The 26,057-nt window shown below is 43.8% G+C and overlaps 1 protein-coding gene across 10 annotated transcripts in view; it reads left to right on the top strand.

The window, feature by feature from the left end:
- Dync2i1 (dynein 2 intermediate chain 1) overlaps positions 1 to 22,707 on the top strand; it is a 73,649-nt gene extending 50,942 nt beyond the window's left edge. For 8 of the 10 annotated variants that reach the window (XM_074059778.1, XM_074059798.1, XM_074059784.1 and 5 more), the window contains 14 exons: positions 508 to 637; positions 1,930 to 2,041; positions 2,829 to 2,917; positions 4,565 to 4,694; positions 7,115 to 7,287; positions 8,175 to 8,337; positions 12,549 to 12,662; positions 12,761 to 12,822; positions 13,240 to 13,291; positions 14,782 to 14,842; positions 17,812 to 17,911; positions 18,082 to 18,213; positions 19,491 to 19,714; positions 22,115 to 22,707. In XM_074059778.1, the coding sequence (XP_073915879.1) occupies positions 508 to 637; positions 1,930 to 2,041; positions 2,829 to 2,917; positions 4,565 to 4,694; positions 7,115 to 7,287; positions 8,175 to 8,337; positions 12,549 to 12,662; positions 12,761 to 12,822; positions 13,240 to 13,291; positions 14,782 to 14,842; positions 17,812 to 17,911; positions 18,082 to 18,213; positions 19,491 to 19,714; positions 22,115 to 22,343 (1,771 nt within the window). In that variant the 3' untranslated portion in view covers positions 22,344 to 22,707. Of the gene's footprint in view, positions 1 to 507; positions 638 to 1,929; positions 2,042 to 2,828; positions 2,918 to 4,564; positions 4,695 to 7,114; positions 7,288 to 8,174; positions 8,338 to 12,548; positions 12,663 to 12,760; positions 12,823 to 13,239; positions 13,292 to 14,272; positions 14,305 to 14,781; positions 14,843 to 17,811; positions 17,912 to 18,081; positions 18,214 to 19,490; positions 19,781 to 19,824; positions 22,060 to 22,114 lie in introns of those variants that run through there. The other 2 variants (XR_012443219.1, XR_012443220.1) reach the window with 2 other exon arrangements.
- Positions 22,708 to 26,057: the final 3,350 nt, after the last annotated feature.

Raw genomic sequence — 26,057 nt, 5'->3', positions numbered from 1 at the left:
TGCGTGTGTGCGTGCGTGTGTGTGTGTGCGTGCGTGTGTGCGTGTGCGCGTGCGTGTGTGTGCGTGCGTGTGTGCGCGTGCGCGCGCGTGTGTGTGCGTGTGTGTGCGCGTGCGTGCGTGTGTGCGCGTGTGCGTGTGTGTGCGTGCGTGTGCGCGTGCGTGTGCGTGCGCGTGTGTGTGCGTGCGTGTGCGTGTGTGTGCGTGTGCGTGCGTGTGCGTGTGTGTGTGCGTGCGTGCATGCGTGTGCGTGTGCGTGTGTGCGTGTGTGTGGGGCTGGGGTTGAACCCAGGGCCTCACACAAGCTGAGCACTCTACCACTGAGCTCCACCTCTGGCTCCTACTTAGTTATTTAAATAACTTTTAAGTACCTCAAACTCCAAACAAAAGTTAGTTTTTGCCAATTACCTACGTTTATTCCTAAGATTCCTTTGGCCCCCTTCCCACCCACCACACTTTGCTGAATATTACTCAGTTTAGCTTTGGTCTCACTTCCAATTTGTTTTAAAGGACACGAAGTGCAAAACTACTCCGGCTTATCGATTTAGATTTTTCATTCACGTTCTCTCTCTTGGATCTGCCTCCAATAAATGAATACGACATGTATATCAGGAACTTTGGGAAAAAAAATACCAAGCAGGTAAGTACAACATGTGCTGAGCACATGACAAAATGCAAGTGAAGTACAAGAGGGTTGTGCCTTCTTGTATCGTTCTAGAATGTTAAAATTTGGGAGTGGTCTGTGATGTTGTTAGAAAGAGAAATGGCACTCATTAATGGGCAGTGGTGTAAACGCAGTCTAGAGACGCCCCAAACCTTTAGGAGCGGGAATAAATGTCCCATGTGATGGGGTTCAGTGGTTGGGCGGCAGTTCCAGCCTTCAGTGCAGCTTTACCTAGTAAGATGATTTGTTTAACCCCAGACAGAATGCCAACTTTGGATTTGTTGGGTTCCATATGAGTACGCAGCAATCACACTTACCTATATAAGTCCTTATAATTCGAGGATCTCAAAGTGTGTAACACTTCCCGTGCTCTTCCTCAGCTGGACTCTCTTTAGTTTCCAGTCACTTCTGTGTGATTCTCTAGTGCCTTTCGATCCCTGGTCTTGCCGTGCTAGGCCATTCTCTGTCTTGCTTATGCTATTCCTCCCTGCCCTCTCTCCAGCCTACCTGACACTCCCCAATGTCAGGGCCTGTTTTCCAGGTCAGTCCCTCCCTACACTGAATTTCCTGTCCTTTTCCAGAGTGATTACAGTCTAACCCATAGAACTGAGTACTTCCCCACAGTGTTTTCAGTTAGTCATGAGGTCGTCTAATCTCACGCTAAAGCTATAAAATTTGTGACATCAGTTGTCATTTCTTCCTGTTTTTCTTTGGTTCTGAGGTAGTCTCAGTCTTCATGCTGTCTATTTGTACACTCAATGTCTAATAATTTTTGCTGAGAGGAAGGTCACAACATGAAATGGAAGTTCATTTTCAGTGCTAGTTCTGCAGCTGATTCGCTCTGACTTTGAATAGATATCTAGTTTCTTTACTTGTTTTCCTCATTTTAAAGCTATTAGTAACAAAACTGTCTTTACTGAAGCACATGCCTTCTTGAAATACAAAAATTAAGTTTGCTTTTGCAAAATCAGCATGTTAGAGAAAACAGCATGTGGGTAGGCTCAGGGCAGTCCTTTCAAACTAAAGCTAAGTTGTTTGGTATGACTTTCAGGAAACACTTTTGAAAGGCCTATAGTTATCAAATTTTTCTGGCATAAGCAGTCTTTGCAAGATCATTATTTATGCCATGGTACTTATGTTGACACAAGCAAAAGACTGCTTAACTTTTAAACTTTATTAACTTACAAAATTGTAACTTTTTATTTATAGTAAACAAGTTGCTCTGAAATTGAAACCAAATGTAATCCCAGGATACCTTTGTTTTTAAGGCATATGTTCAGTATAATGAAGATAATGTTGAAAGGGAAATTCAGACTGAAGACATAGAGACCCGGGAAGTATGGACCCAGCATCCAGGAGAAAGTTCCCTTGTTTCGGGAGGTAACACCTTCCTGCTTGCGAGTGGCAAATGTCAACTATCTTTACAATGTTTTTGGTTTCGTATTTACTTCCTTTCTTTTTTTTCCTCATTGTGTGTTTCTCTTTGGTGTGACTGTTAGTATAAGACTATGAAAATGCCCAGTATTCCTTTAAAGAAACAAACTAGCTTTTGCCAACAACCAAGATTAGAGCTGCTGAAGTACAGGAAAGATTGAACTTGCCCTTGCACCCTGGTCTGGGCCAAGACCCAGATCCGTAGCACAGAGGGAAAGAGTCCACATTCCAAACAGCCACCTTTTCAACTAGACGTGTGGGACACGTCTGTTCTTATCAAAATACAGTTTTCATTTTTTAAGTTCATTCTGCAAGTATGCCCCATCAATATAGACCATAGGTCCCTGGAGTGCATGGAATACCTGCTAGGTACTCTGCTAGGTACTCTGAAGCTTTTGCCTGTTAAATACTTTTCCGGTTGTTTTTGTTTCTCTATGGTGGGAATTCCCTGTCCTTAGGTTAAGCCTTACCTTAAGAAAGTGATGAGTCTCCCTGATCTGAATGTCTAAACACTTAGATAATAAATGGGTTCATTTAACTGCTTTCCTAACACATTTAAAATAATATCAGCTGATAGACTTGTGTAACTGAATATGCAAATAGATCTAGAGAACACAGTGCATTTCCTTTTAGGACTCTTCATACTTATCTGTAAGACCTCCGTGAACTCTAGACGTGTAAGGCATGACTATTTTAGAGTCAACTTTGTTGGTTTAATTTAACTGTTTTCTAGGTAGTGAAGAAAGAGTTGTCTCTGATGCCACAGTTGTACCAAAGATCAATACTCCAAGGTTATCTAGCTTTCTCCGGGCAGCATGTCAGGTACAGTCATGTTACATGCTTATTTAAGTGCTCAGAGTTGCACTATTTATAGAAACTTAGTTGCTACTAAAATCTTAGAGCCTTTATAGCTCAGGTAAATCCAAACTAGTTATTCCTTTTCAAGTATTATTTTCTTACAACTTATCAGTGGTACATTTATTAAGCCCTTGTCTGCAAGATGACACTGGGTAAGTGTATATCACTGAAAGCTGTGAGTTTGGGTTAATAACTGTTAACCCAAACATATTGTTGACAAAGCAGGCCTAGACCTGTGGTGTTTGAATATAATAAATTCACTATTTTTAAAACTGGTTATGGAAGTTTTCAAAATACTTACAGAGATAAAGGGACTGGTATTGTGAGGCCCCAGGTACTTCAGTTGATATCAACTCATGGCCAATTCATTTCCTCTGACATCTCCTTTGTTACTTACCCCATTATCCTACCATCCACATGATAAACTATTATTAAACTTATCTCAATCATCGTAACTTTTCCTGCATAATATTTCAGTATAAATACTAAAAGAAAATAATCGTTAAAAATATTATTCATAATAATTTTGAATATATTAAAGTATGAAGTCAAGGTTAAAATCTCAGTTGTCTCATAAAATTTTTATATGAGCTCAGAATTTAAATACAGAGCAGAAATAAACATTGTTAAACTTTCACATGTTGAATTATTTTGAGCCTATGCATCAAAGTCTGCTGTGAACACCTGATAGTTGCTTTGTCCCAATAATACTCATATGTAGGGATCTGTGGTTTAGAAGTATAATTAAAACGACATAGCTCTTTATTATTATAAGATTTTGATTTAAGGTAACACTCTTGGGAAATGAGAACAGACAGAACCTGGTTATAATGTAGGTGGAATGGGAATATTGGATGGATAGGGGATGAAAGAACACTAGACAAGGGTCATCCAGGGGACATCCCTGATTTCACAGGCCTCAGTCCATACTAAAGGCCTATCTTTCTTATACACAGTCCTCTCAGTCCTCTCTAAACCTTGTCCACTTCTCACACCAGTCCTGTCAGTTGTCACTAAACCTTGTTCACTAAGCCCTCTCAACTTCCTTAACACCAATCCTGTTGTTTCTCTGACCATTGTCCACTTCCTCATGCCAAACCTGTCCTCACTAAACCTTGTCCACTTCCGCACGACAATACTGTCAGTTCTCACGAAGCAGTTCTTGCCTTCCTCAAACCGTTCTCATCAGGTTCCGCTTCCTTACCACATTCCTGTCAGTTTTCAATCCTCTTTCTTCCCTCTGCACATCCTAAGGATATACTCTGTTAGTTGCTGTGGTTTAACACTGACTTAGGATCCCAATGAGAATGAAGGTAGTGTTTTCCTAATGCTTCTCTATGACCATGTTCATTTAAGGGTTTTGGATATTCAGCCCTTTTCTTTCTCTGGACTTTCAACAGTATATATTTGGTGAAAATAAATTTTAAGTGAAATAATGGCTATCCTGTGGCATTTATTTTAATTTTTCTTCTTTTATTTTCTATTACTGTGCAGCAAAGAATGCATTCATAAGTTACTTTGATGTGATGGAGTTAAGCATTATTTGCAGAAATAGAGACCATGAATAGGTATTTTTTAAAAAAAGATAGCCTTCCCACTTGTCTTTGAAAGGTGGTGGCTGTTTTGCTGGAAGAGGACCGCTTGGCAGCTGAACCCAGCTGGAGTCTCAGGGCTGAAGACAGCACTCTGTGCATTAGTGACAGCTCCTCTCAGTTGAACACCAGCTTGCCATTCCTTCAAAGTAAGAGGCCTTTCTCAATGTGGTTTTAAATCAAGCTACTAAACATTTAGTTGAAATAATGATCTTTAATATGGGGTTTGTTGTACACAAAACAGAAAGATTCAGTTTCTGCAGAACTGCAAAGTGAATGGCCATGTTTCTTGTTAATGTGTTTACTCAATTCATGATTAATGATTTGCATAAAAGCTGATTAGAAGAGGGCTGAAGTGAAATTATTTTAAATGAGTGAAACTGAGGTTGTCTGTATTTGTTTTAAATCTTTTTTTCCAGTTAGTCAGGTTTTTTCTGACTTCTTAAAATAGAAGAAAGAGTTGGAATAGCAGTTTAGGCCGAAGTTGCATTTTTATGTAGATATAGGTAAAGAGCCTTTAACACAGATCTGCTCAGTTAGAGTTCTACGTTAATGCATGGTTATAGACAGACAGTGCTAGACAAATGCACTGTCTAGTATTGAACACAGATTGTAACTGCATGTAACTGTTAAACTCAGTTTAAGCAAACTGCATTTGCAAAACTAAATTTAAATTTCTTTACCTACTAACAACAGCTTTGCCCCTCAATAAAGTGGCCAGTGAGGCAGCTTATAGCAGTTGTGGTCCTGGTTTGTGTGAAGCCAAGACAAGATGGGGGGCAGGCCCATCAGTGAGCTCTTCCTCAATGGATCAGGGCATACATGTGCATGTGTCTCGTGTGAAACCTGGGCAGTCGGTCCTGCCTGCTGTTTAGACACTGACTCATGTACATTTCTCTATACAGCAGCAAAAATGACATTGCTATTTAAAAAAAACTTCATATTCTTTGAGTATTTTGTTTATCTTGAACAAAAGCATCATTCTTTAGAAAATAATAAATCACTGTACATGTAGCCCTGGAAATACTGACTTCCACAGTCCCACAGCCACCAACTCAAATAAACAGTGGATCATGGACTGTTCTCAGGAGCAATGCAGAGCAATGATAGCGGATATACCTAGAATCTTTCATCAAAATTAATGTACATTTGCTCTTAAAGGATTTCTTACATGTGACAGGAGAGGATTCTTGTTTGCTTATTTTTGTGTTTTAGTAAAGTAAATATTGAAATAAAAGAAGGAAAGTGAGATCAGAGAGAAGAGAAGGAGCTGTCAGAGCAACAGCTCATTTTCTCTCTGTGAACTGAGAGTCGTCTCACATTATTTCCAATCTGTGGTCAAGGGTACTGGCACCCCAACCTTCATAGCACCCACTCATTACCGTCACCCCTTCTGAAACATGTCATGATCCAAGGCACCAGCCATGCCTGTTTTTCTTTCATTTAGGCAGCCAGTGTCTCTGGTACTCTGGCCCCACTGTTGGGGCTGGGATTCAGGAGTGAATATGTCAGACAGAAATCCTGGAACTTATATTTTGGTGGGTCAGATGGCTTCAAACAGTAAACATGTAAATTACATGGTATTTTACAAAGGGATAAATTCTAAGGAGAAAAGTGAGGATGGCTTGTGGTGGAGAGGGCCACACTGTGAGAACCAGAGGGGATGAGGACCCAAGAGATGGGGGTGGAGGGAGCAGGAAGGGGAGCTTCCTGCAGAGGGTGGTAGCAGTGGGTCCCATTTGTGGCACTGATACTGAACATGATGTGTGTTCCTAAAAATCACCACACTCTAGAAAACTGCCAGTGAAACTTACAGAACTTGGGGAAAAGTCTTCCTAGTGTCACATTGACAATAGGAGCCCAGTGAAAAAGACAGCAGACTTTTGCACTTGCTAACTGGTATAGAAACACTCCACTGGTGGTCCTGTGCATGGAGAGGTCCTCCCATGTGCTTGAGGGGGGGTCTGAAACCTAGCAGTTGTGTCTGTGGGGAAGCAGTGGGGGTTCCCTGATGTGTGAGGAAAGTTTGACCCTGAGGTGGATAGTGTCAAGAATTGTATGCAGCAAACTGAAGAGCTGCTGGGTGTGTATAGTGCTCAGGTCAGCCACATATAGCCATCAGTTGCTGTAATGTGTGAAAGCTCTTGGGGCAAGGCAGCTCTGCCAACACTTAAGTCCTAGAACCTGTTTTTGAAGTGCTGTGCCATACTTTGAGGATGTTGTAAAGAGAACTGAGCATTCTAACAGTGAGTCAAGGCAAAGGGTTGCCACCCTGAGCTTCTGACTCTCACACATGTGTTCAGGGAGCTTAGATTTTGTACCAACGGCTGGCAGATGAGAGGAAGCAAGTAGTCCTGGGTTGCACTGTGCCACATTTGAAGGATTTCTCTGCAGCCAAACCCCAAGGTCAGGGTGGACACAATAAATGGCTGTGGCCATTTATAAAAACCCAGATTCACATCTGTTCAGCTTCATTAAGTTAGAATTTATCTGAATGTTCTGAAGTATATTAATTTTATATGGATTCCGTCAGATGGTTAAAATGCACAAATGTTTTTCTTAACTCCAGATCGGAAAGTATCTTGTTTGCATGCCTCTCGAGTACAGAGGCAGATGGTGGTTTCTATTCATGACTTACCTGAGAAGGCTTTCGCCCCGTTGCTGGACAGCAAACACCTTCTCTGCGTGTGGGACATTTGGCAGCCTTCAGGGCCCCAGAAGGTTCTGATATGTGAGTCCAAGGTACACAGAGGAAGACAGTTGTACGCTTGTTGGGAGGAGGGTGGCATGGAGGTCATTCCCTGTTTTTCAGTGGCCTCAGCTCTACACAGGTGACAGATATAGAGATATGTTTTTTTTTGACTTTAGAAATTCCAAGGATCAACTCAGACTGAGGGGCCAGGGTTATCACAGAGCAGCCTTTGGGACCGCTGAGAATCAGGAAATGAATGTAGTCACAGGTGTAATGAGCACATTGGCCACCTAACTATGGCTCTGGGACCCCAGAAGCTCACTTTTTGCTTGCACTGCATGGGTTCTGGTGTTTCTGAGTTTTACTGTCCTCCTGATTTCTGAAAGGCACTGATGCCAAGCCTTGCCTCTTTGTATGTCTCTGGTCCTCAGTCCCCAGCAGGTCCAGTGCGACTGATGCCTTTCACATTTGCTTCCTTTTTGGTTGGTTTGACCTCAAAACCACTGATTTCTCCAAGTGTGGAGGTCATCTTTTCATGTGTCAGCTGTAGGGGCTTGAAAATTAGAACTTTTCAACATAAGATATAAATAAAATGACAAGGGATGGAATTCCCATTGTTGAGGCACAACTAGTTGTGTTGAGTGGAGATATCATTGAGCATGTTTTATGTACCCCACTTTATGGTTGTGATCATAGCAGTCCTACAGGCGGCTTTGTTATCTGGCTTTCCACTTGAGAAAACCAGCACTCAGCAACTTAAACTTTATTGATGTGCAGCACTCCATGTTTTACTCATGCCTCACAGCTTGCTGGAGGGAAAATGTTGGTATGAGCATTCCTCTATGTAAAGTGTTGAACACCATGCTCAGTAGACTTAACTGCTGTCAGCACTGTTGTCAGGTTTTTCAGCCATCAGCTCTCTGCACTTTCCTTCTAGGTCACGTGCTGCTGCTTCAGCCCTTTCAAAGCATTCCTGCTGTTTGCGGGAACTGTGCATGGCTCCGTGGTCACATGGGACTTAAGAGAGAACTCCAGGATACATCATTACATCAGGCTGAGTGATTGCTTTTGGACGTTCAGGACACCAACATTTTCCACAGGTCGGTGTTCTCTGCCTGCCAGTCCCATGTCTCTTGACAAACCATAACAGTTCTGAAGTTTTAGCTATTTGCGTTTATTCTTTTGCACTGTCCAAGAGTGGGATCTGATCCATGGGCAAAAGAGGCACTTGATGAATAGAAAAAAACAAAATCTACCCACGTAATCCTTACCAGTTATCTACCAATTAATCCTTACCCAGTAGCCAACACTGATTGGAATTTTCCTTCATTTTAAATTTGTGGATTTCAGAAAGTCTGCAGCAAAATTCATTTATTTATTTATTGACTGACTGATTGATTGTGGTTCTGGGGACTAAAAATATCCAAGGCCTCCTGCATGCTAGGCAAGTGCTCTGCCACTGAGCTATGTCCCCAGCACTGAATTTTAGTCTTAAATTAGCTTAAGCAATATCGGCATGTGTGTTTTTTTGTGGCATCGCTCACCAGTGCTTGAAGAAGTAAAGTAAAATAGTTCTGTGCAATGAAGGGAAACAGACTAGCCTGCTGCCTGCCAGGATCCCTGTCCTTCCAGCCACACAATGAGCAGCTTTATATTCAGCAGCTCCTTTAATTCTTACAACAGCTTTATGTCCCAGGGGCTCAGAGGAAATGCCAGTCAAAAGGCCAAACTGACTATATGGGCAGGACAGCCCCTCCCTGTGGGCACTGGAGGATCTTCACTCACTCAAGCTCTCCTCTGCTCTGTCCCTTTCCCTGTTCACACCCGGGAGCAAACCACTCCGAGCTCACACTTGCTTTTTTCTCCTTCCCAAAAGCACTGGTCTGTTTTCTGGCCCATAGTTTTGCTTCCCGAATGTCAAAGAAATGGAGTCCTGCAATACCCTAAGGCCTTTGGCACTCCTGTATTTTGCTACATGTTGCTGAAGCTCCTTCTCTTCTTTGTGGGGTGCTGCTTCTCTGTATACATGCCCCACGGTTATTCACTCACCTGTTGATGGACATTTCGTCAACCTCAGTTGCTGGTGATTATGAATAGTAAGTTTGCTCCGAGGGTCTGTATCCAGGTGCTGGTGCTGTGTTGCACTCCCAGCAAGTATGACAGTTTCAGTTACTTGCATCTTCACCAGCTCTTCGTATCGTCAGTGTTGGTTTTTATCTTTTAATTTTAACTCTTTAGTACATGTAGCAGTATCTCATTGTGTTTTTTTTTTTTTAACTTTCCCTCCCTTAATGGCTGATGATGTCGAGCGTATTTTCATATGCTCATTTGCCAACCATGTATCTTCATTGGTCATGTGTGCTCAAGCCTTTTGCCCACTGTATTGGATTATTTTCTTACTAAAGTGTATGTGGTGCTGGGATTGAGCCCAGGGTCCCACTAACCCTAACCACTGAGTTACACCTCCAGTCCTTTAAGTTTTAAGAGTATGTATTGTGGATATATCTGACATGTATTTTATATTTTCTCCCAGTCTGTATTATCCTTTCCTTTCTAATAACATCACCTTTGAAACTTGATGAGTCAATTGTCAACTTTTTTCTTTTATTTTCTGCTTTTGGTGTCATGTCTAAGCAGTTTTTGCTTAACTGAAAGTTACAAAGATGGCTTGCTGTTCTTGCTTCTAGAAATTTTGTAATTTTAGGTTTTATATTTAAGTCTGTGAGCTATGTCTAGTTAATTTTGTGCCTGATGAACTTTTCTTTCTTGAGGGATGATTTGGTGGGCATACAGTTCTGAGTTCACAGTTCTTTCCCTTCCTCTTGCTTTTCTGACTGCCATGGTGTCTATCTAGTAAGAGGTCAACTGTTAGTCAGCTCATCTCTCCCTGTATCACGAACCATTTTCTTCTTACTGCATTCAAGATGTGTGCTGGATATATGGCTTTCATCAGTTTGATTACAATGTGTGTTATCCCTCCCCTCCCCTCTCCTGCTCCTGGACACTACTGATCTTTTTATTTTCTTCATAGTTTTGCCTTTTCAAGAAAGTCCTATAGTTGTCATCATATAATATGAACCTTTTCAGATGGACTTCTTTCACTTTTTATGTGTCCATAGGTTTCCTTCATGTTCTTTCATGACTTGATAGCTAATTTAAAATTTTTCTTTCACATTCTTAAGTTTTTATTCACCTTGATGAAAAATATATCCTTGTATGGATGACCCCCAGGTTTTTTTTTTTAATTCATTCACTTAAATAAATGCAGGAAGCTTATTGCTGGCCTGTATTTATAAGAAACTACAAAACCATCTTTCTAGGCAGCTGCACCGTTTTGCATTCCCACCAGAATTGATTGTGTCCTTGCCAGCATTTATTGGCCAGTGGTCTGGACTTCGGCAGTTCTAATCGCTGTGCCTTGTTGTTTAATTGGCATTCCCTGATGATACATGACCTGGCATCTTTTCATTTGCTCATTTGCCATCTGTGTATTTTCTTGGGTGAGCTGTCTGTCAAAATCTTTGGCCTGTTTTTAATTGGTTGTTTGCGTTCTTGTAGTTGAGTTTTAAGAGTTCTTTGTATATTTTGAGTAAAAGTGCTTTAATCAGGTTTTGCAGATATTTTCTCCCATTCTGTGACTAATCTTTTCATTCTCCTATCTCAGTAGCCCTTTAAAACTTTCTTTTCCTGTTCATTCTTCCTGAAGTTTTGACACCACAAATATATTGCATATCCGCTTATGTACTGTATTTATATCTGTGTTATATGTAAAAAGACCACTTTTTTTTTGTTTTTTTTAAGCCCCACCAACCAATTTTTTCCCTTCTGGGGAGAGTATGTTTATGTTTATAGGCACCATATGGGTTTTGATTCAGTTATAAAAGATACCTTTTCTTAGTAAGGAAAAGGACACACAGAATTTATTAACATGCCTCAGGCAAATGAGTATTAGGCTCTACAGATATCTTTTAAAACTTCTCATTTTCCATGCTTATTAAGTCACAACTGCTGATGTTGCTAATAAACCTTTGAATCCAGCAGTCTTTTCAAAAGACTAAACTTCTAAGGCATGTGCATTTGTCCCTGCATATTGATGGAGTTGGCTCAGGACCGTCAGGTACCAAAATTCCAGGTGCTTCTGTTGTACAAAAGGAGACGGTGTTTGCACTTTAAGTCTCCTGTAGATGACTGCCTTATGATCCTTGTGGCTTAAATGCTGTGTGGCTAGCTGCTACACTCTACTGCTGAGAGAATGAAGACAAGAGCACTGTTTATATCCAGGGACAAGTTTTTCCTGAGTATTTTTAATTCATAGTTGGTTGAATCCACAGACGAGGAACCCATGGACATAGGCCAATTGGGTAAAATGTTACTCCATGGCAATGCTCCCTTTGTTTTCTTTTGCCCTCTAAATGTAGTCAGTAAACCCACAAAGTTAAATGTGCTCTCGGTAGTGAGAGCACAGGTCCTACACAGGTCCTGCACCAGAGGCCTGTTCCCCTCCTGGAGCCCAGCCCCTCCGTGGTCATGTGCCTGTCCTCCCCAGGGAGCCCTGAAGTTCTTTGCCTCAGTTATCCCACTCTCATTTTATTTCTTGCCCTTTTTTTTGGTCTGTTTCTGTTCTTGAGTTTTGATTCTGGGTATTTTTGTTTTGTTTGCTGTCTGTTTTAATCACATTTTCAAATGTTTTTTGAAGAGATTTGATTCAACTTAGACTGTTGTGCTTGGTTTTTTTTTTGGGGGGGGGATGTTTATCAGCTGAGATGCTGTGATCTCTATTTTTTCATTACAGTAGCTTTAAAGGGAATTTTCCTGATCTTTCCTGCTCCTGGGTGTTTTGCAGGTGGATGTCCTAGATGAAAAAAGGCTTTGTTGTACTGATGTCTCTAATGGAGAGTGTGGCTCATGGTGATGCGGTGCAGAGTCCCTTGGCCTTGGTTTTGCCTGCTCCTGGTTTTCCTACCTGGCAGTGCCCTGAGTCTGGTGGGCTCCACTCTTCCCTGTTGACATCCTTCTTCCTAAGTAGTGGTGCCCTGAGCCCCTCCCCGTGTCCTCTTTGCTTCCCAGCCCCTTCCCCAGGACTCCAGACTGAGTCTCCTCAGTCTTTGTGATACTCTCGCTCCAAACCTGTCAAGCTGGCAATGATGGGGCAGCCTCATGCTTTGCTGTTTTTCCCTCTGGCATCTTGAGGTTGTGGTCTCTGTTTCCTTGTAATGGGCATGATTTTTAGACCCAGAAACACCTCTATGTTTGTCCATGTATAATGCTGATTGTATTTCTATGACTTATTACTTGTATGTGGATACTCTAGATGGGATCCTTACTTCAGTAAACCACCGAAGTCCACTTCAAGCCATAGAACCTGTTGCCACGTCTGTCTACAAAAAACAGAGCTTCGTGCTTTCACCCTTCTCTGCTAAAGAAGGTACTGGTTCCCCATTCCCTGAAAACCCTTCAAGCAACAGTTAGGAAATGTGACTTCCTCACTGAAAGTCAGCTCCTTCATGTTTCTGTTTTCCTTAGAAATGTCTGGTTTGTCATTCCACATTGCTTCCTTGGATGAGAGTGGGGTGCTCAATGTGTGGGTGAGTAGGAGGTCCAGGGTCACATGCATGGGCAGGGGTGGGTGTCTGGGGTGGAGAATAGCCTCTGAATTGGGGGAGGGGTCAGGGAAGAATAGGATGGTGAGATAATTATCTAAGATGGGTTTATTAGTGCTGTGAAGCAGGTATATGAAATTTTATGCATGGTGAGTTTGGGACCTGACTGACAGCTCAGTGGGATCCTCCCATGGGCCTTTGGGAATGGAAGGGAAAGTGGAACAAGGAGTCAGTGCTGTGAGGCTACTACAGAGTTCATGAGACCATGGCTATTGAGGAAGTCAATGCAATTACATTTTTAGGACCTAATAAAGTATGCTATCTTAATTAGAGCTACGCTTTGCTTAGATGATTTAATAATGATACAACATACCAATATTCATTTCAACATTGTATTTTTAGGTGGTTGTTGAATTACCAAAGGCAGATATCGCAGGTTCAATGAGTGATTTAGGTAACTATTATATTAAAACATTAACTTTAGTCAATATTTGCTAAAATGAAGAAATTAAAGATATCAATACCTGCTTTGAAAAATATGTAATTAGCTACCTGAAAAATGATCATTAAAGTTGTGCATTATATAACTTTGTTATTATTGGACAGGTACCTCATTTACTAAAGAGGTCAAATGATGTCTGATGGATGCTTCTCTCTGTAGACGGATGTTGTCACTTCTGTTCACAGCTGAGGTTCATTCTGCTCTGTGAGATAGGCTGAGGACGCCTGCCTTTCATGCCTTCCCAACACACTTCAGGTGTCTGGGTCCTTGAGTCCTCATTTGCTTCTTTGGGATTTTTTCCTTGTGGCTTGGATTTACCCAGTGCATACTAGTGGGCCAAGTGTGGCTCTCCAAGGCCACTTGGAGTGGGTGATAGCTCAGTGGGCTGGCATACCTTGCTCAGAGCAGAAGTGACTAGCAGCAAGGTATCTCCCACAATTTTTATGTATGCAGTACAGTTTTTAGTTGTGAGAAGGGCTTGGACATCCTGGAACAGTTCAGTCATGCTTCATCCTATATCCCCACACTTGGTTCTCACTTTGTTTTTGTTAGGGTGTGTTCCCAGGTAGATCTGGGGGAAAGCATGGCTGCAGTGATAATGGTTGTGCCCCTCCTGCCCAGACTCAGGGAAGAGGGTTCTGTGTGGTGTGGACAGGACCTTGCATGTATCCTGTTGGGATGTGGTCCTAGTATTGTGGTTTTTGTGGATGTGGGCCAAGACGAGGGGCAGACCTGCTATGGGTGCAGGGCGGTGCCACATCTGTGCGTGGCAGCTTAAATGGTCTTCTATGACAGCTGTGATGGTGACAGCCATTGCAGGCCTTCCCAGCTACAGTTTGAATTTGTTCCTACATGCGTTTAAGTCAACTGCTCCCAAAATGCTAGGCAGAATTTGGATCCCAGTATACATAAACTCTACTTCTCCCTCTGCAGTCATGAGAAAAAGGAACCCGGTGCTGGGACAGGTATGGAGGCAAAGCCAGCACGTGGCTAAGGGGCGGCATGTGGTTGCACACACTTGAAAAATAGTTAGGTCTGGGAACCACAGCTCTGTGGGGTTTGAGGGAGGAAGTTAGGCAAGTGGGTGGAATGGTGGGGAGGTTGGAGGAGAGAGGGTCCCATGTCCATTCCTAGGAGAGGCTCCTTATGGACATTGGCAGCACAGGGCTTGCTGTGAATTCGAGGTGTGTTAAGTATGCAGACTGCCACTGCCTTCTCAAATCTGAGATGCGAAAGCTTTGGGGTCTCCATCCACTTATCTCTCATAAAGCTCTCCGCAGGCAAGGCACCTTGCCCCACTCAAATCAGGGAGGGAATTTATATTTTAGCATTGTTTCTTAACATAGCTATGTAAGCAATGAAAAATGATTCCACTACTGTACTTAAATTCTTGCTTAACTTCTATTACAAGGTACCTGTGTTTCTGGCTTGTCTGTTTCTAGGTCTGATACCTGGAGGGAGGATCAAGTTGGTACACAGCGCTGTGATCTACTTGGGTGACAGGTGAGACTGGGCCACTATGAACTAAATCACTTCCTGTCATCTCAGAAAGACCTGTTTCTGGCAGGAAGAAAACAGCATTCGGTAACTGCATACATTATAAATACAGTCAGTTTTTGCAAGAAAGGTGCATTTTCTCACATCCTATTTTTGTTATTTATTAGTAATGAGTCAATGTAATAAAGGCAACTTCCAGGTATAGAGCTAATTCTTTTTGATAAAAAGTGTTTTATAGCTTATAAACTGATACTACTTGACTTCTTTTTTATCCCATTTTAATACAAACAACGTTAAACTTCAGTGAAGTTATAGGAACCAGAAACATTGGTAGAAAGTTTAATTAAGAAATTTATGTTTCTACTTTTAGTCATATAACAACATGGGATACAAATTCTTAATAAGTACTCTTAAGAAGTGTTTTTTGTGGTTTGTATATGTGCCATGTGGATTTATTTCCAAAGCTGTCTTTCCTTACCATTTACTGGGAGATGACTGTCAACATGTGAATTACCCTTGAGAAACCCTTGAGCCTGGTTTCTTCTCATCTCTGGTTCATCTTTAGCTCTGAGTTGTGCTTATCAATTCCTACCTGCTTAGAGATTGCAAATCACTTGTAGTTGACTTAAATATAATTGTGAAAGTGAATCAATTAGTTCAACTAGTTGTCTGATACATTACAGAGCCAAATACATGTGGGCTAGCCCCAGACCCCCAGTCCGGATCTCTTTAAGGATCTTAATACCTCTGCTGTGACCTTCACTTCATACCTTGCATTGCATTTTTTTTAAGCTATAGATTTCTCCAGGACTTAACTACAAACTCATCAAAGGAAAGTAATGTATCTGTTGCTGTATTTCCCCTAAAACTCTTAGCTGTGTCTTCTGAGATCTATGAGAAAGAAGGACTAGGCATGACTGGGCTGTGAGGAGTGCCCTGACTCAGTGCTCCCTGGCTCTGAGACCCACACTGGTGGGCCTTTGTGCCCTCTTTCTGCAGTTATGGGACGTCCCCAGGAGGACATGTCACCCTGGGTGAAGTAGTTTTAGCTGCCATCCATCCTCATTATTCCTTGTGGGCCCATTGCTGCAGGTGCACCTGGGGTGTATTTCCTCATCCATGTGGTTATCACACAGTGTGATGTGTTCTGTTGGGGTGTACACAGCTCAAGGTGGGGGGACAGGTTGGCGCTGGAGTGAAATGGTGACTTCTTGGGGAGGTGATGACTGAATTTGGCTTTTGAAAGGTAGAACAAAGGAGCAGGTGGCCTGAAGAAACAGTAAGTGGAAGGGAGGGCCCAGGGGTTCGATGAGAGAGGTTCAAGTTGGTGACAGACTCTGACAAGAACACCATTGTGCTGACAGTTTAGGCATTATTGTAATGGTGACAGGAAACCATCTAGGATCCTGAGCCAAGGAGTGGCATGTCTGCTTTGTGTTATAGAAACAAGTTGGCAAAAAGCATGAGTTTGGGACAGAGGAAGGGAGATTGGCTCATGTAGTGACTGGTAGGAGAGGCCTCCTGTCAAAGGGTTGGATATGAATTAGAGAGGAGGAATTGGTGACAACGGGAGGGAAGAGCCTGGTTTGGTCACTAGGTGCCACTCTCCAGATGAAGAAAGTGGAGGTAGGGAGGAGGGATAGGGCAGGGTCCCCAGGTTAGGACGACAGAGCTGTGGAGCTCATAGACTCAGGAGTCATTAGGACATGACGAGTTAGGAGAGGAGCTGAGGCAAGTAGGTTCCCAACCTTTTTTTTTTTGCAGTATTGGGGTTTTGAACTTAAAGCCTTGTCCTTGCTAGGCAGGTTCTCTATCCCTTCTCTCTCTCTCTCTCTCTCTCTCTCTCTCTCTCTCTCTGTATCTTTCTTCAGATATTTCTGAATAGGTCTTGCACTTATGCCCAGGCTGGCCTGGACCACTGTCCTCCTATTTATGCCTCCCACAAAGCTGGAATGACAGGCACAAGCCATCACATCTAGCTTTTATTGGTTGAAATGGGATCTCACTAACTTTTTACTCTCAAACCATGATCTTCTTTAGCTCCACCTCCAAAGTAGCTAGGACTACAGGTGTGAGCCACTGTACCCAGCCCAGATTTCTAACTTGTGACAAAGGCAGCATAGCAGATGGAGCAACTGTGGGCTCTCTTCCATAACAGACAATGCTGTATAAAGGGAAGTTTCTTAAAAGAAAAAATCTAAATGCTAGAAACAAGGAGGGAAGTGAAGTTAGAGTCATAAGATTTTATTCTGATGGTGACAGTCCAGAAGCCAGGTTATCAGACCTGGGCTGACTGTCTTAGGCCTTTACTGTGTACCTGCAGCTCAAGCCCCATGCAGGACCAGTGATGCCTTGAGCTTGCTTGATTCAGAGAGCTGAAGCTGAGGCCCCTTCACAGGACTCTGGGACCTATTGCCCCTTCAGTGTGAAGGCAATTTAGATAGCTTTTCCCTCAAATGAGGGCAAATGGAAACTTAGAAGAAGAAAATCCCAAGCTGGGTGCAGGTGTGGGAACTTGGAGTTGAAAGGTGAGCATCAGTGCTCCAGACCAGTGGCTTGGTGGGTGTGAGGACAGCTGCCTGGTGGGAGGGGACCCTTTTATGAGCTGGGGTTCACAGAATTCCCACAGGTGCTCTGCCAAAGATGAGTTCACAAACAAACGTTGCAGGGGCTACAAGCATGAGGAAACAGTCCAGCATGGTATGACAATCATGGAATTGGAATTGATTAGCACACTGAGCACTTGTACACCCCAAACCTGTTTGGAAAGAACTGTTGAGTGTGTTGATAGATCAGTGGAAGTTATTACACAACCAGGAACAGAAATAGAAACAGGAAACAGAGTGGTTAAAATCACCAGGGAAGTGCAGCATGGAGGCTCCACTTCTGAGGCGGTGCTGGAGTGAGTGTTAAGATGTCATCGTCCTTAAGGTTTCAAAACAAGCCACGTACTCATCTTTGCCTTTTCTTTTCAGTATTTCCCGTAAAGACAGTGAATTCTGGGGGGACACGCAAACACTGAGTTTCAAATTTCTGCCTTCAGATCCTAACCACTTTATTGTTGGCACAGACCTGGTAGGTAATGTTTTACTGCTATCCCAGTGCTTGTTCTTCTCTCCCAGAGTTACCTTATAAATTTCTTTATATAAGATTTGTTTACTGTTTGCTTTTATTATGATTTATATATTGTTCCGAAATTGTGTCTAATATTTTTCTTTGGTCTCTCTTGGTCTTCTTATTACTAGGGTATTATAAGCCATGGCACGAGACAAGACTTGAGAGTATCTCCCAAGCTGTTCAAACCTCAGCAACGTGGTGTAAGACCAGTAAAAGTCAATGTGATTGATTTTTCACCATTTGGAGAACCAATATTTTTGGTAAGAAAGCCACTTTTTCTTTTCTTGCTATATAGAAATCCATCCAAGACTTGTGTATGCACGGCAAGCATGTACCCCACACTGAGCTACATTGCCAGCCAGAAGTCACTTCTTAATGGTGTTATTTGCCTATTTGAGTAGCATAACATAGTGACCCAGTGGAAAACTTGACAGTTTATCATTTATTGGGTGACAAATGAGTCATTTATTAGCCTTCAGTGGTCTTAATAAGAAATGTGACATTAATGACAAAGTCAGAACAATTCAGAAAATTGACTCTCTTAAGAAATAGTTTGTTCAGCTGCAAACATTTTAGAATTGAACACCCAGCTCTCATGGTAACTAATGTAATCCTGAGAGCTAACGCATTCCTGTGGGGTGGGTACCAGTCCCTGATGCAAGGCCACGACCCAGTGACCTAATCACCTCCTGTTAGGCCCTACCCTTTAAAGGTCCCACCACTCTCTATACCATTCTGTTGCAGACCAAGCCCCTGGCACATGAGCCCTGGGAGACAAGCCTTATTCAAGTGATCTGTGATATGTCTGTTTTTATGTGCAGCCCCAGAGTTCACACTGCTGAGAAGCATGTGTCTTGGGGCTCTCTGTGTCTGACTCAAAAGGTTCCCCACCCTACTACATGTGCACAGATGATTCAGCCTAGTTCTCATCCCTCCTCCCTGTGTGGTTTTGTGATTTATTTGAACATAGGTTTTTAAATTTGTTTCTGCTTGTATTTTGTTTTAGAATTTGACTTCCATTCTTGATTTTTTCTTTTTCTTTTTTTTTTTTTTGAGTATGTGAAGGATTAAAAAGAGAAACAAGGAATTAATCTTTTCTTCATAAGTTAAAAATTTGGTTTCTTACTAAACCCACTAAGTTTTGTTTTATTGGAATTTCAATTCAAGAGGGATATATAACCATACCATGGAATGTATGCAGCTCTTTAAGACGTACTGTGGAAGCAGCCTTAATGGCCTGTGCTTGAGCCAGCAATGCCCGGCTATGTTAAAAGTAAACATTACGTACCCAGCAGATGCACAGGTAGCCTCTTGGGAGTGGGAGGAGTGCTGCGAGAGAGTCCCCAGGGTGAGTGTTTACTTTATAACTTGTGAGCAGAGAGTTAATGATTTAATTTTATGTTCAGAAAACAAAAATAAACCACATTCTTATTGTAAAAGTGAAAGAAAGCTAATGCACTGAAAAGTTTCCCTTTTTCAACTAAGATTTAGTTAAAAAAAGAAAGAGAAGCTAATAGTTTCCACACCCTGGTGGCAGGCCGGCTGCGCAGATGGGAGCATCAGGCTACACCAGCTGATGTCTGAGTGGCCACTGGCACAATGGGACGGCAGCACTGAGGGCCACGCTGTCACCAGCCTGCAGTGGTCCCCGACGAGGCCCGCCGTGTTCCTGGTCCAGGATGATGCATCCAGGGTCTACATCTGGGATCTCCTTGAGAGTGACCTGGGCCCTGTGGCCAAGCAGCCCATCTCTCCAGACAGGTGAGCCTGATGCCCAGGATGGCCACCACCCTCACCCATGGCCTTTCAGTCTATTTAATGTGTAAGGTTGCACCCTCACCCATGGCCTTTCAGTCTATTTAATGTGTAAGGTTGCTCTACTTTAAAACATGCCATTTAAGTTTAAATTAAATTATATTTTATATATCATTTATATATTTAAAAGTAATTAAATGTTTGTAGAGAAGTTTTAAGTTCACAGCAAAACTGAGAGGAAATTAGAGACCTCCCATGGCCCCTCTATCCCCCAACAGCAAAGCTCCCCTCTGCTGACACATCACAGTCACCCAGAGCCATTTCACACAAGGCTTCACTCTCATTGGTGTTCTTCTGAGGTATTGGATGGAAATCTTACATTTAACCCCAGATAGTCCATTGGATCAAAAGATTCATAGTGTAATCATCCCCATCACTATCATTCTAGAAGCAAAGGAAGAAACTCTTTGTGACCTCCTTAATTACGTTCATTTGCCAGTCTTACAAATTTAAATTTGTGTCTGAGTGATTTACAAAATATTCCTCCTAGCTTCTAGCCTTTTTTTTCTTTCTTTTTTGAAACAAGGTCTTGCTGTATATCCCAGGCTGGCCCCAAGTACTCAATCCTCCAGTCTCAGCCTCCCCAGTGCTGAGATTACAGGTGCACCACCATGCCCTGAGAGGTGTACACAGGACTTCTCAACTCACATAATTTCACCCTCATGTCATCCTCTGCTCAGACCCTCCAAGGTGCTCCTATCTTGGTCACGTAGTCTCTGGCCTTTTTGTTAGTTCATGTGAAATTCATTCATGTGAATTTGAGATTTGTAAATTATCACTGATACTATGGTTAAGTAATTCTTTGTCTTTGTGGGTTTTATTTCAAAGTAGCAGTATTTCTAAAGGTTTTCATTATGAAGGGTTCTCTCTTGACTATTCACCTATGTTTTACATTTCTTGAATTTATTTTTTGTCCATGAATTCTCCTATTCTAAAGGTTTGTGATAACTGGAAACTAAATCTCACTGCCCCTTTGTAAAGGAAAGAGGAGGATAAAAGTGCTCAAAAACAGATTAGGGTTTGATAGAATGTTAGAGATATAAAGAAATTTAAGAAGTACATTGATTAAGTTCAAGTGATTAACATGCTGATATTATCCTAATCATTAGAACATGTGTCAGGAGGGCTGGGGGCAGAGCACCTGTCCAGCTAAGTGTGAGTTCAAACCCCAATGTTGGGTTCCCCAACAGCGGTCAGCACTGTGTGGTGCCTAACCCTGGCCATTGTTGAATACCACTGTGTTGTATTACACATGGTTTCCACCCTGGTGGCAAATCAAGCTGAGTTCAGATATTCCCAGAATGCCTTAGGAATCCTGATAAGGACTGTGGCCCAACTAGGCACAGCTGGGGTGATAACTCCAGGTTCTCTGTGGGGATGGTGCCAAGCCCAGCATTACAGGATAAACAGTAGTGAACCAGACAAAGGTGGGTGGAAAGAGTCTCCAAACAGCAGGAGGGAGGAGGCCCTGCCAGTCTCTGGCTACAGGCACCCAGCCATAGGAAGGTAGAACAAGGATTGGTTTGGAGAGGTTCTGGTGCCAGCAGCAGGCCCAGAAAAGCCATTTAGCGGGCCTGGACACCTTCCTGCTGATCACAGGAAGGGTTTAAGAAGGGACAAGATCACCCTCTGATGTATGTTTCTGAGAGTTGCTGCTGCAGGAAGTAAGCTTCCAGATGGGGCCTGTGGTCATGGGGATGTGGTGTGGAGAGGGACGTTCAGAGGTGTCAGGTGGCCTGGGTTTCTCACTAGGTCACCTAATGGGTTGAAGGGGTTGCTATTCACCAGAGTAAAGTTGGATGGAGGTGTCTTGTCAGGGACAGGTGTAGGCTGGAAGGCACATTTTGTGAACATTGGCATTCAACTGTGGTTGAGATCCGGAAACAGGGAACTGAGGTGCTGGGGACCCCCACACTGGGGACCCCACTGCCAGGGCTCTGGGGTAGGGGAGGGCAGCCTGGTCCTGCTGGGAGGCCCTGCTGCTGGAGGTGTTCTTTTCCAGCAAGGGGAGAGTTCACCCTTTACTGGGGCAGCTGGAGCCCCTCAGGCCTATCCACCACATTGTGCCCTTGTCAGTTGCCTTCACAAGTGGTCAGGCCATCAGACCTCAGACGCAGAAATGTTTGAAAACATTTTCTATAGACTTTCATATTACTATTTCATTTTACTATTTTTACATTTTACTATTTATATAACCTTTCATTTTACTATTGCTTTCTTTAGAATTGCTTTTCCATCCTTCCATCTCACTCCTCTCTTGGAAGACAGGCATTTTGGAAGACGCAGGTAACCAAGAGTCCCGCACTATGCACTGATTTCCCTGCTCACGTCCTCTCTTGCCTGCAGGCTGGTGGCCATGACTGTCATGGGAGAGCCAGAGAAGGCTGGGAGCAGCTTCCTGGCCCTGGTGCTGGCCAGGGCCTCTGGTGCCATCGATGTTCAGTACCTGAAGAGGCAGTGGACAACCCCAGAGGCAGATGAGCAGAGTCGGCTGCGTCTGCTTCTGCAGGAGGCCCTGTGGGAAGAGGGCTGCAGCAGGAGTGATGAGCACTGCCAGAAGAGTGTGTTCACGTGACATGCCAACTTAAAAGTTGCCATCACAGGCACCCGTGTATCTGTGTACGTAGGATGTGTGCATTCTGTACATAATTTATCTTATGGGATGTTACCATGACATTCCCAGTAAACAAATCACTATTTTTGGATGGAAACAAGTTCCCCTTTAGAATATGCTAAACTTCAAAGGAAATATTGAGTCATGTCCAGACGCCTTTTTCTGAGAGTATTTCAAGTTATTTTTGGAACAGCTTTAAAATACTGTCACATTTATTACTAGATTTTAAACAGTCCACGATGAAAATGTACTTTAATGGACTATTTTCTTTTCATGCATAAAATGATACACACATGTCTAAATGAAAAGGAATCCTCCACTGAAACGATGTCTGCCAACTGTGTTTCTTAAACTTGTCCTGGGCACTGTCTTGTGGTTGGAGTGTCATCTGTGGAGTTGAGTCAGGCGCATCTATGTATGCTTTAATACTGACATTGTCTGTCGAGAAATCACACAGGCGAAGAAGCTCTCCTGAAGGCAGCATCACAGGTGCAGCACTGGGAGAGTCCCTTAGTCCGCCCTGTGCAGCTGTGCAGTTTGTAGAGGTAGAAATTGCTGCTCACAGTTCAGAGATGGGACGTCCGAGGTGAGGTTCTAGTGAGGGCTGCTTTCTGCCTCCGGGATGTGCCGGGTGGTCATGTTCTTAGGGGGCGGGGCTGGGGGAGGGCGGGGTGTTGGTGCACTCCCTCCCACTCTTTTACAGCATCACTAACCCTTTCTTGAGGGCTCTGCCTCCCCAGAAGCCCCATCTACTAATACCATGGCCCTGTGGATACTGGCAGGACACCCACCTTGAAACCCTAGCAGGAGGAGAGGAGGATTAGGGTGAAATGGGGGAAAAGCATAGAACAGTGTTTCTAGCATCCCCTGTGCCCCTGCCTGTGCGGGGGTCTGTGGAAGAATGTGGGCACTTCCCAGCCAGACATGGAGCATCGTGGATCTGGGAGGTGTCTGGGAAGCTGCCACCTACGTATTACCTGACGTGGATGTAGCTGGCTCTACCCCCGGGATGACTTCCCCCTTCAGCCCCTGTTCAACCACTCAGCAACCCATCAATCAGCTTGTGCCCTCTTTTACACTGTTTTAAACCACATGTGTTAATCATGAAAACGACTGAGCCAGACTAAGTGGCCTTCCCTTCCTGGTCCACCCCACTCATAGAGCTCCTCGTGTGCAACTGTGCAGGCCTGTCTTGGTGTGTACACGCACACAGTCTGCACACAAGCACACATGCATAGGCAGGGCAGCATGCACACACCATAGAGGACTAATGCTGCATTTGGTGAGCTTCTCTTCCTAATGGTTTGGAGGCTTTGCCCTCTGCTTTAGAGGTCACTGAATCCCATGAAGCAGTGGACAACCTAGGCAAGCCCAGAAGGTGGCCTTGCTTTTGTAGGAAGCCCTGTGGGAAGTGTTGCTGGAGGACAGTGTTCATGTGATAGCCCCTGTACTGACCACAATGCTGGGCACATGAATAGATGCTTAGCAGAAGACTGGAACTCACCGCCCAGGCGGGAGGGGTGAGACTCTGCACTGGCCCCGTCTCTGCTCTGCTTCCTCCTTTTGTGACCTGCAATAATTGGTCTAGAGTGTTCGAGATTTATGTCATAGGTTTTTAACTCTCAGATCCCATCTTATTTAGAATTAGAATTAATAGTCATCCTTTTTATTGGGACCTCTCCCTGTGTTCTGGTGAAGTATGACAAAGTCAGCCACACGGGGGCAGCAATGTCCAGTCAGCGCCTCAGGTCCGCTTCGTGATGGCTAACACCTGGCAGGCGGCCTTAGCCTTTCAACTCAGAAACATGAGTAAATAAAAGTGATGTCCCTCTTCGATCAAATGTGGAGAAGTCCTTTTCCTGAGCATTGAAAAGACTGGCTCATGGTGGACATTTAAAATGGTGTTTCTCACAAGAGTTTTTATTGAAGTCCGCCCACTGCTGCAATCCCTCCTTCTGGGCCTCCTGCTGCAGTCTTACCCCTTCCCTGCTGCTACAGTCCCTCCCACCACTTCAGTCCCCCCTGCTGCAGTCCCCAGGCCTCTTGAGGGCAGCATGGATTCACTGAGAGTCACTGCCAACACCCATGTGACAAGGAGAATCATCACAAGGTCACACGGGAGTCATGGAGACCAGGCCTCAGGGATCCTCCAGCTTTCTGTGGGGTCATGGCAGACAAAGCTTCAGAGATTCTCCAGCCTTTGGTGGGGTGGGTCTCAGCCTTCCCCCTAACACAGCGAGCAAGCTTTGCCAAGCTAAGAATCACATGTCCTGGTTTTACCTGCAACACTCAAGAGAACCAGCCTTGGGCTGACAGTGTCCCTTTCTGGAACAGTGCCTGGCCACCGCTCCTGTAAGCCTGTGGTCCTGCTGACAGATGGCCAACCTGGGATGGCATGGCAAAAGGAGAACTGGGCAGCAGGAGGGTGTGTGGGCAACTTCCTCTTCCGGGTCAAGCCCTCCCAGTCTGTGTTGCCCAGCAACCATTAAGCCCAACAGATCACTTCTGCAAAGTGTGGGGCAAATTTAGGGAAAAACATTTGGCTTTCTGGAAGTATGGGCAGTGGTCTGCCTGTTGACTGGATTCCTACCATGCTGTAAGTTCTGCCTCTCACAAGGCTGGAAACAACCAACTACAGGGAAATGGTGTTTAGTGGGTGACCTCCCTCCACCTGTTACCCCTGTGCACTGCAGGGTTCCTGGCGTGCAGCAGGCATGGGATGTAGCATTCAGAGGTTACACAGGACACAATTTGGAGTCTTTTCTGCTAAATGAGAAAAAGTAATAGTTCTTGACGTCTTAGGGTTTTAAGGGTGCTCTGCCTCCCCCCTTCTCTGCTGGCGTTTGGAACCAATTGCACAAAACAGGCACAAGAGCCAGACCGGTGTGCTCAAATACGGTTTGGGGCTCATGAAGCTACCTGGAGAGTGTGCCTTTTGGTTACTGCTCTCCGGGCTCACTGACTCAAACCCCAAATCAGAAAGGTCTCCTGAGTAGCCATGCCAATCCTGGGGCAGTCTACTATGCACAGCACAGAAGCATGGAACCCATGCCCTGAACACAGATGACCCTGAGGAGGGGACAAACCTGCCTGCCCACTTCTGCAAAACTCGCCTACCACCAGACCTAGCAGGGAGGGGCAGGGCTCATGATGTCCATTTAGAGTGCCTCAGACCCTTGACAATGTCACCAGGGACCAGACTCTTGATCACACATGCATTTTAATGTCACATACATGCTTTGAGCTGCTAATTAAAGTCCTTGGAACTTTTATGAAATGCACAGCAGGGCTCATCCCTGCAGCTGGGACCTTATTTTTTAATGTACAGCAGGTTTTTCTATGTTGAAGCCAAGGCTGAGAGCCACTTCCTCTGCTTCTCTGTCTATACCTATCTCCTATCATGTATTTATCATGTATCTATTGTCTATCTGTATCGACCATCTGTGTCTGTCTTTTTAATTTGTCTGTCTTGACTTTGTATCTATTTGTCTATCGTATTTATCTATGACGTCAGTCTGCCATCTATCATCTGTTACCGATCATCTATCTGTGTATGTAATCGTATCTCACCTTTCTCCCTCATCTGTGCATTTGAGACATTCTTACATTCTCAGTGTCTAGCACCTACTCTTGGGAGACCTTGTGGAGATTTAAGCAGCTGGGCTATGGTGTACA

Source organism: Castor canadensis, chromosome 2, assembly GCF_047511655.1.
Source record: "Castor canadensis chromosome 2, mCasCan1.hap1v2, whole genome shotgun sequence".
NCBI classification, from domain to species: domain Eukaryota; kingdom Metazoa; phylum Chordata; class Mammalia; order Rodentia; family Castoridae; genus Castor; species Castor canadensis.
Note: the sequence above shows the minus strand (reverse complement) of the source record. Positions and strands in the feature narration are given on the sequence as shown.